The sequence below is a fragment of the Gymnoscopelus braueri genome (assembly GCF_963280865.1).
Source record: "Gymnoscopelus braueri genome assembly, chromosome: 15".
Taxonomy (NCBI): Eukaryota; Metazoa; Chordata; class Actinopteri; order Myctophiformes; family Myctophidae; genus Gymnoscopelus; species Gymnoscopelus braueri.
In genome coordinates this window covers 4,063,414-4,072,623 of record NC_137620.1, presented here as the reverse complement: position 1 = coordinate 4,072,623, position 9,210 = coordinate 4,063,414, and the positions used below count along the sequence as shown (strand labels likewise).

Below are 9,210 nucleotides of genomic sequence, written 5' to 3'. Positions count from 1 at the left end.
CGAGATTAAACTAATTGATTCGTATTATGTGGGGAACAAAAACAATGCGACGCCAACCGGAACCAACCACCGGAACCACTTAAACCGGATCACACAGCTCGGTTTAGAACGACCAGGCTTTCTTCCGAGGTGGAGAGCCTGGTGATGCGAGGTTAAGCAGAAGCAGTTTTGCCAGATCTTTGCAAGAGAAACAAGCAACCAGGTCTAGGAAAACAAGCCCAAAAGAAGCGACCAACAGTACTCCACTGTTTCCCAAACACTGGGGGACCCATTTATGGGTTGCGGATCGATTTTTATGGGTTGCAACTTGCAACCCATAAAAATCGATCCGCAACCCAAGTAAATATCATAGAGTTAAAGGTAAATAAATATCATAGAGTTTAAAAAAAAAAATGTTTTCCTATAAAAAAAACTAATATTTTATTTTTACGACTTATTTTTAAAGCAAAACTTAATAAATCCAAAATTATTTTTCTAAATAATTCAATAAATACATTTTTTTTTTTTTTAATCCCATTAATTAGAAAACAAATGTTTAAGAAGTAGTGAAAATAGCAGATCTACAAGCTCACAACCTGTCACATCGCGATTCGTTGTGAGCTTGTAGATCTGCTACTTTCACTATTTGGGTATAGGAGACGTAACATTTCTCCTTTGGTCTCGAGCAAAAAAGTTTGGGAACCACTGAATATAGGCCACATGAGCACTTTAAACCTATTGGTTATGCATTGGATATTTGAAAATAGCTGATCTACAAGCTTGTAGATCAGCTATTTTCAAAAGAAAATATTGTAACAAAAAAAAAAAAAAGCTTAACATTTTGATTAAAAAATAAATAAAAATAAATTAACAACACAAATCTTGTATGGGGGTCCCTGGACATATTTTCAGATGGGGGGGTCCATGGACATGAAAATGTTTGAGAACCACTGGTTTAAACAACGTTTAGGAAACAACTAGCCCAATAAACAACAACACTATAGAAACAAGCCCAAATAAACAACTACACTTAACAACCCAAATAAGCAACTACACGTTAGAAACAAGCCCAAATAGTCTACACTTAAGAAACAAGGCCAAAAAAACAGCATTTACAAACTTTACAGAATAAAACAAGCCCAAAGTCGCTTATAAAAGCAGACATGGCAACGCTGGCCGTATATGCTGCGGCGCGTGGTTGATGGGTTGATGACGTTGTGCACTTTTTCAAGTGAGCTGCCAGCAGCTTGACACTAGATGGCGCTAAAGTGTTTATTATGAGGTTATGAGTTTTGGGCATGAAACTTTTGAGATAAAAAAAACTGAAGTAGATAGAAGCTACTGTACAAGAGCCATAGCTATGGAGTAACTACAGTAAGTACATTTACACAAGTGCTGTGCTTAAGTACAATTTTGTGGTATTTTTACTTTACTGGAGTGTTTCCAGTTGGCTACTTTTACTTCTACTCCACTACATCTCAGAGGCAAATGTTGTACTTTTACTCCAGTAAAATTATCTGTTTCAATATTTGTATTAGACAAAAAGGTCGACAATACACCATGAGCATGACAGGACATAGGGCACAGCATAACCCAACATAACAATACGATAAAGACATAAAACAAAAGAAAAAGACAAACTCATAAAAGACTTATTCACACCAAATACAGTATACAACTAGAAAAAGTGCTCCTCGGAGCACAGGTCTCCGCCAGGTCAGGTAGGTTATTTTGGCCTCCTGGTGGCACTATAATAGGCCAATGTGAAAAGGGTGCCATTTCTTCCTAGGCTGTGCACGGCAATCGGACACTGCATTCATGATTTGAGTCATTTTGTTCTAAAAATGTGTTTTGCTAAATTTGACCTGCTGGTGGCGCTACAACAGGCCAATGTTAAAAGGGTGGCATTTGTTCCTCAACATAGTTTGATTAGTATCATTGAAGTAAGGAAGAGGACCAATTTATTTGCAATATGGCTAGAGCACATAGAGCCTATTAGAGGTAACCAATGGTCATGAAGCTGATCAAAGGGACAGAGTGCCATCAGTCACACATTACCACTAAGGCCCAAGGGCCTGCAAGAAAATGAACACCAAATATACATATGGAAAAAAGCACAGAGGTCAACCATTTTCGATTTCAGCTATATATATATATATATATATATGCATATATATATATATATATATATATATATATATATATATATATATATATATATATATATATATATATATATATATATATATATATATATATATATATATGCATATATATATGCATATATGTGTGTGTGACACACACACAAACAGTATGTGTGTGTCATGAGTTTTCAAAAATAGCAGATTTACTACCTCAAATATGAGCTTGTAGATCTGCTATTTTTGAAAAATTGTGAAAATCTTAGAGTACATATCTACATAGCACCAATATTTAACTAAAATCTTTGTTTCTGTGGGTCCCTGGAACAACATATTTTGAGATATAGGGCTCGGCGGCCAAATACATATAACTTTTGGGGTTCTTGACATGAAAAATACTGAGCACCACTGATATAGAGAACGGGCAAAAGGCGTGGCCAAGCTTAGGCGGAAGTAGTTCCGGTGGCCATATTAGGTGAGCTCCATAACAACAGCTCGTATCAACAACATTGACAGTTACCCACGAGTCACGACGTGTCCTGAACTACAGCGAATTTATTGGTAAAGGACAGAAGATGGACCGGGCAATGCGTGACAGAGAAATACCATACAGAGAGAAGCTGAACGCAGACGCAAAGGCACGCTACCTGGAAAAAAGTCATTACATCTGTGCCCTAGACCAGATGTAATGACAGTGCCCAGTCAGTCACAATCATTCATTTTACCTGAAAAGAACAACGTTTTGTTGCTTAGTTGTGTAACCGAAATAAAATATAGTCATCTTGAGTACTGATTATTTATATATATATTTATAATATTATTATAGCGAAGTATTATTATTAATTTTATATTGTTCATTGATCATTGAGAAAGTGCACAACGGACCTGTTGTGATCAGTGTTGCCATATTTTGCGAGAGAAATAAGCAACCAGGTCTATGAAAACAAGCCCAAAAGAAGTGGCTTAGTGACATCGGCTACTTGAAAATAGCCGATCTACAAGCTCACGTGAGCTTGTATATAGGCTATTAAAAAAAACTCTTGCAATAAAATAAAGAATATTTGGAATAATTTTTTAAAACATTCTAACAACACAAATGCTCCCTGGCACAAAACATTTTCATGAAAAGATTTGAGAACCACTGGTTTATTTATTTTTATTTTTTTAAAGCCTAAATAAGCAAGTACCTAAATAAGCCTAAATAAGCAAGTACACTTTATAAATAAGCCACACAAAACTACTCATTTTACAAGTAACTTTACCGAAAATGGCATTGCATCCGATAATGCAGCACTGTCGTACCATTGCTAAATTAGAGCAACAGACAAGTTAGAGATAGATAATAATGTACACCGTCTACTTGCTGGACAACAAACACAGGACTACAGACTACACTACACTACTCTACACTTGTGGCAGCTGTCAATCTACTCACTCACTATGGCGGCGAAAGTGGGCTGATTTAACGGCGTCTCGACCCTGTTACGTCGCTATGCCCGGCCCCTATAGCAACACACTTTTTTCAAGATTTAGAAGACATGAGATCCGAGCGCTCAAAACAATTTGGAGGAGAGGATATAAAGTTAAAACAAAGTTTATTACATATTAAAAAAAAAAAAGCTAACATGTTTCGACCCGTTAAGGTCTTGAAAAGACTTTAAGGGCGTGAAAAGGTTCAGTTCTCCCGCTTTATATAATAAACTTTGTTTTAACTTTATATCCTCTCCTCCACATATTTTGAGTGCTCGGATCTCCACTTCTTTTTAGACCTACATACAACCCATACAGTAAACAGATCCCGTCATGCCCCAGAGAAGTGTAAAAACTGTACATAGTTAATATCACAAGGTACAACACACACCTGAGGTCATAGGCGCCGATCCCGTGGGTGCTCCTTGTCATAAACACACACCTGAGGTGGTGATCAGGGGTGCAATGGTCGCTTCACGCAACACCACATCGTTACGGAAGTTCTTTTGGGGGGCAGGATCATGCGCGTGCACATTCACGGATGTGTACGCGCGCACATGCTAGAACACGTTCCCCACGATTCATGCAAGGATGCAAATGGCTACTTTGCGTACCCGGTTTACAGGTCCAAATGTGTACTCACTCCTCACATATACACGGTATATAAGCAGCACAGCATTGTGGCTACAGTACTGCTGGCCAGCGCTGCCAGTATCCTATCTGTACACAACAAGAATGCCTCAGCCACTGTCGAAGAAGAGAAAGATACTTCATTCAAAGCAAACTAGTTTCAGCTCCTATAATTCAAGGCATTCCTTGAGAAGATTTACAAAGATTAAAACTAAGCTAAAACTATAGTCATTTCCTCTACAAATATGACTATTTATATACACCTATAAACGTGAGTCAAATCTATCACACATTAAGGTAAATTAAAAATAAGTGTGACGTGTGACGTGCGCGTGCCGTGCGTCTGTGTGCCGTCATTAAAATAGCGTTCCGCCAGTAAGAAAATCACCATTACACCCCTGGTGGTGATGGACACTAATGTGGATGGACTAGATCAGTGCTTCCCAATATGCGGTCCGGGGCCCCCCTTGGGGACAAGGTCCGACAGAGAAGGTGTGAAGCCTCGTCTGTTTGGAAGCAGCGCAAACAATTTGAACCCATTAAGACCTGAGGCCGATTCTACAATTGCCTTCTATATCAATGGATCTAAAAAAAAAAACGTGCCAAGGACCCAACATTTTGGGGGATCAACATTTTTCAAACCCTTTTTCCAAGATTTTGCAAAAATGTTCAAAAATAGATGTACAAGCTCGTATATCTGCTATTTTTGACAACCACTGTTCTAAATCCTAAGAGTTTGCTGAAAGACTTGCTATATATATATAGCTAAAATCTAAAATGACACAGATGCTTTCCCGCTTTTAACACTCGCATGACGGCAGTCAGACCATCCCGTACGCAGCCTGACTTCAGACCAAATTGACTGTTTTTTCCTTCTATTCCATTCTCCCCCGCAGAGCGGGGTTACCATTGTCTTTTAAATATCGATTAACATTTCAATCCCACACAGCTCACATGTTGGCTATAGTGACTATAGTGACTATAGTGACCTTTCATTTGGTTGAGTCTACAAGTAGAAAAATTATAATATAGGCTAACTGGGAACGTGAATGTGTAACTTGGAATGGTAACTGCAGATCCTGTATGTAACATCTTTATGACAAAATGGCAGTTCCGCCTACGTCACAGACGATTTATTGGATTCATGAACACTGAACATTTTACTCTACTGCCTACTGTCAGCGTTGCCAGATTGCGAGAGAAATAAGCAGCCAGGTCTATGAACATTTTACTGCATGCCTTGTGTCTGTCTGTGTGTGTGTGTGTGTGTGTGTGTGTGTGTGTGTGTGTGTGTGTGTGTGTGTGTGTGTGTGTGTGTGTGTGTGTGTGTGTGAGAGAGAGAGAGAGAGAGAGAGAGAATGAGAGAGAGAGAGAGAGAGAGAGAGATGCCCTGATGTTGAAACCAAGCGAGTTGTTGTCTGCACAAGTTTATGGACGGAGAGCAATGTTTTTATCTTTTGACTGAGAGAGAGAGATGCTCTAACCACCCACAATTCATCCATTGCGCAGGGAATAAACAACCAATTACACTAATTAATAATATTAATAATTTCACATTCTCTATAATTAGTAACATGTTGGTGATACATGATATAAAATATAGCAAATATGCCAGGTTCCAGCTGACAGTTTAATGCAAATGATCCCATTAGCTTGAACAATGACGATCTCCAGGTAGTCTGGAGGTGTGAAGAGCTCTCTGGCTGGGGGAGAACGGGGTGAGTGCGGTCAAAATAGAGCACAGTTGGACAAACAGGATATTAACAAAGCAGACAGACAGCTTAGGTAGCATTGCAGAAAATAACATCTTTATTTCTATATCTATTAGCAGTTTTCTAATTGATTCAAACCTCATATAAGATAGCACACAGCATCTGATTTTTTTTATACTTTTGTCTGTGACGCTGTAGTATGATCAAATAGGCTGTTCATTTATGAAAAAAACACAAAAAGTCAAATATGGAGATAAGCGGTTTCTACGGTATCCAAGCGGTATGCATAATTATGCCACAAATTATTTATGGCAGCAATAAAAACGCACATCATTTAGCGCAGTGTCGTCTTTACCGCCTTGCCTAGCCTCCACCTTTGTCTGGATCCCACAGATGACTTTCCCTGGGCTACAGTAGCGGCTCCAGGACCCCCAGCCACCCCAGTCACCCCAGTCCATGCCAGCACCGAATTCAGAGTCCCCTCCGCTGCTGCAGGATAAGACGATGTTGTTGGCAGCGGTGTCGTCACCACCGCCTTGCTTGCCCTCCACCTGCAGCTTGAAACGTGTGAACCCTGAATAGCACCACTTCACATCGGACCAGGCACCAAAGCTAAAAGAAAAAAAAAATGGAGCAGCGGTCATATGGGGTTTCAGGGGATGGCAATATTTTAGATTAACACCTTTTTTGTCACTTAATAGCCACTTTTTTTTTATTGACACAAGACAGAATTTCTCTCTACAACCACAGAGGTGTGCTGGAAGTGGTTTTCATGGGGGATTCGGCCACGCCCCGAAATACCCGTATGTGTGTCTCAAATAATACAGGCATTCATTTAGTGGCAATGATGGAAGTCTGTGGATTGATGTGTAGGTGCAGTTTTCATTGAAAAAGAATAGCTCGCTCGGAGCAGCTTATAAAAATAATTTAAACAAATTATTGGGGACCGAGACCTTAGTTCAACATTATAAATTGTGAACTATGAATGTCAACTACTTCATTTTAATTTGTTGTGAACTTATCTTTAAGCTATATCTCAACACTGGTGTGAGGTGTCATATACTTACTGTCCAGGATTTGATTCCACGTATTGATTGGTAGGTTTGCCTCCCTTGACACAATGAAGTCGAATGCCATTTAATGCAGTGTCATCACCCCAGCCTTGATCCTCCTCCACCTGTGAGAGAAATTCAGACCAACGAGAGAAAAGAGCAAAGAGAAGAGAATAAACAAGACAAGCAGAGAGGCGCAATGCTGCTGGTGTGAATTCAGCATTGGAGAGAAACTGAACGCAGCTTCAGGCTGATAATCAGGCTACAGGTCTCCACCTAGGTTATTGTGGCCTCCTGGTGGCCAGGCCAATGTGAAAAGGGGGTCATTTATTCCTTGGCCTAGTGGGAATGTGTGTGCAAAGTGTCACGGCAACCGCACGTTGCGTTCATGATTTGAGGCATTTTGTTCAAAACGAGCCACTTGTGCAAGTGTTTATATATAGAGTAATATGTGACGGAGCACGACGAACGGACAGTCTTATCGGAAAATCTCATTGTCCACTAGAGCAGAAAAGAGCAGGGAAAAAATATTGTCTTTTTTTTTCATCTAAAATGTGCTTAAGCCATTAAAGCAATCTGGTAATATCAGGCTACATTTCACTTAAATGTCAGAGCTTAACTCGGCATGTAAATATGACATAAATGCATTAACATGGTCTCGATCCCGCCCGTAGCTGCCGGTGATTGCTTTGACTGGGCACGGGTCGGTTAAAGCTCCAATCTCTAAGCGATCCCAGATGGAGGCTGTATTGTAAACTTGTGAACTCAATATCATCAGGTTAAGGAATCATGCCACCATCAGTGACACTGATGACATCACGAAACTCACCTGAGTGTGTCATCAGGTGAGGATTTAGCCTCGCTCCCCAAAAACACAAACTGGGTGTTAGGTTTATGACATTTCATTTGTAAATAGTCTCTGTCAGGTGGAAGCCTCATATGTCCAAAACTTTTACTTTTCAGGATTCAAATTCAAAAGTTAATTTATTTGTGTGACGCTGTAGTATGATCATGTATGGTGTTAAATTATGAAAAGAAGACCACACAAAGTTAGAATATGGAGTTGAGAAGTTTCTGCCCGACAGCAATGAAATAGGAATTTAATAAATATGGTTAAACTGTAATGTAAATAGTAAATGGCCTCACCCGAATACTGTAGCCTCCAGCGTACGAGCCGTCTGGGCACATCTTTTCATGGTCCCAGGGGCCCCAAGGACTCCCATTGCTGACCTTGATGATTTCCAGGCTGCCCTGCCCGCACACAGCAGCCAGCACTGAAACATAATACACAACACAATGATGTGGCAAATATTCACAAACTAGACACAAACATGAAATGAAAGGGATATTTCACTCTCAAACACTTCCTGGGTCATTGTAACGTCTACTCTGGCATTTGTGTAGACCGCAGACATTTTGACACACACCCTTCCTATAGAGTACCGAAGTCTGATGTAATTTGCGTATCCTACCTGGGTCACGTCCCCCCCCCCCCCCCCCATTCTGAATTCCCTTAGACGTGTTTAATATCGCGGCATATAAGAACTGTGTTCCAAAAATAAACAAATGAGCCGGGCGGTTTGACTCATATGGATATCAAGCATCAACTGACGGCAAGAAAACACTTAAGTTACTGCCACCAAATTAATTAAATTTTCACCAGAAACAGACTGTATCAAATATGAGTTACTATCGTAAACGATACAGAGCCACCTCCCCGATAACATCGCCGGGACAGCTTGTTTAGTTTTGGACCACAAATATTATATGAGACGATTCTAAGATGACCAATGTTATCTGACTACCTTTTTCACCACTGTAAGTTATTGTAAATTATGCTTTGAAGAGTAGTACTTACCGATGAGGATGCACAGGAGTTGGAGGTTGGTCATGTTGTCAGATCAAAGCAGAACTGATGTATAAGTCTGCTTCAAGCCATGCTCTTATATAGTCGTATAGCGCTTGTCCTCAACTACTACCCTGGGTAAATAAAGAACAAAAAAAACAATATTGTTTGACCTCAAACAGTCACCACCAAACACAATATTTGAGTAGGCCTACGCCTGTTACATTAGCTAATTACAGTTTCAATGACAGTTTGTTTCATTTCGTTTTTTTCCAGTGTGGCATGGAAACAGGAAGGAGTACTTACCGATGAGGATGCACAGGAGTGGGAGGTTGGTCATGTTGTCAGATCAAAGCAGCTCTGATGTATAAGTCCTGCTT

The 9,210-nt window shown here is 39.9% G+C and overlaps 1 protein-coding gene across 1 annotated transcript; it reads right to left on the bottom strand.

Annotated features, from left to right (window-relative positions):
• Window positions 1–6,006: 6,006 nt before the first annotated feature.
• LOC308101854 (vitelline membrane outer layer protein 1 homolog) lies at window positions 6,007–8,955 on the bottom strand. The gene is made up of 4 exons (XM_080451360.1): window positions 8,843–8,955; window positions 8,131–8,258; window positions 7,000–7,109; window positions 6,007–6,544 (listed from the first exon to the last, which is right to left on the bottom strand). Exons 1-4 carry the CDS (start codon window positions 8,874–8,876, stop codon window positions 6,235–6,237), a joined length of 582 nt encoding a protein of 193 aa, XP_080307486.1. The 5' UTR covers window positions 8,877–8,955; the 3' UTR covers window positions 6,007–6,234.
• Between the last annotated feature and the right edge of the window lie 255 nt (window positions 8,956–9,210).

Coding starts and splice junctions, on each gene's coding strand:
- LOC308101854 (XM_080451360.1), bottom strand. CDS start 8,876: ATGACCAACCTCCAACTCCTGTGCATCCTCATCG. Junction 8,259..8,842: donor ACTCCTGTGCATCCTCATCG/GTAAGTACTACT, acceptor ATTATGTTTCAG/TGCTGGCTGCTGTGTGCGGG. Junction 7,110..8,130: donor CTGGAGGCTACAGTATTCGG/GTGAGGCCATTT, acceptor TTTCTCTCACAG/GTGGAGGAGGATCAAGGCTG.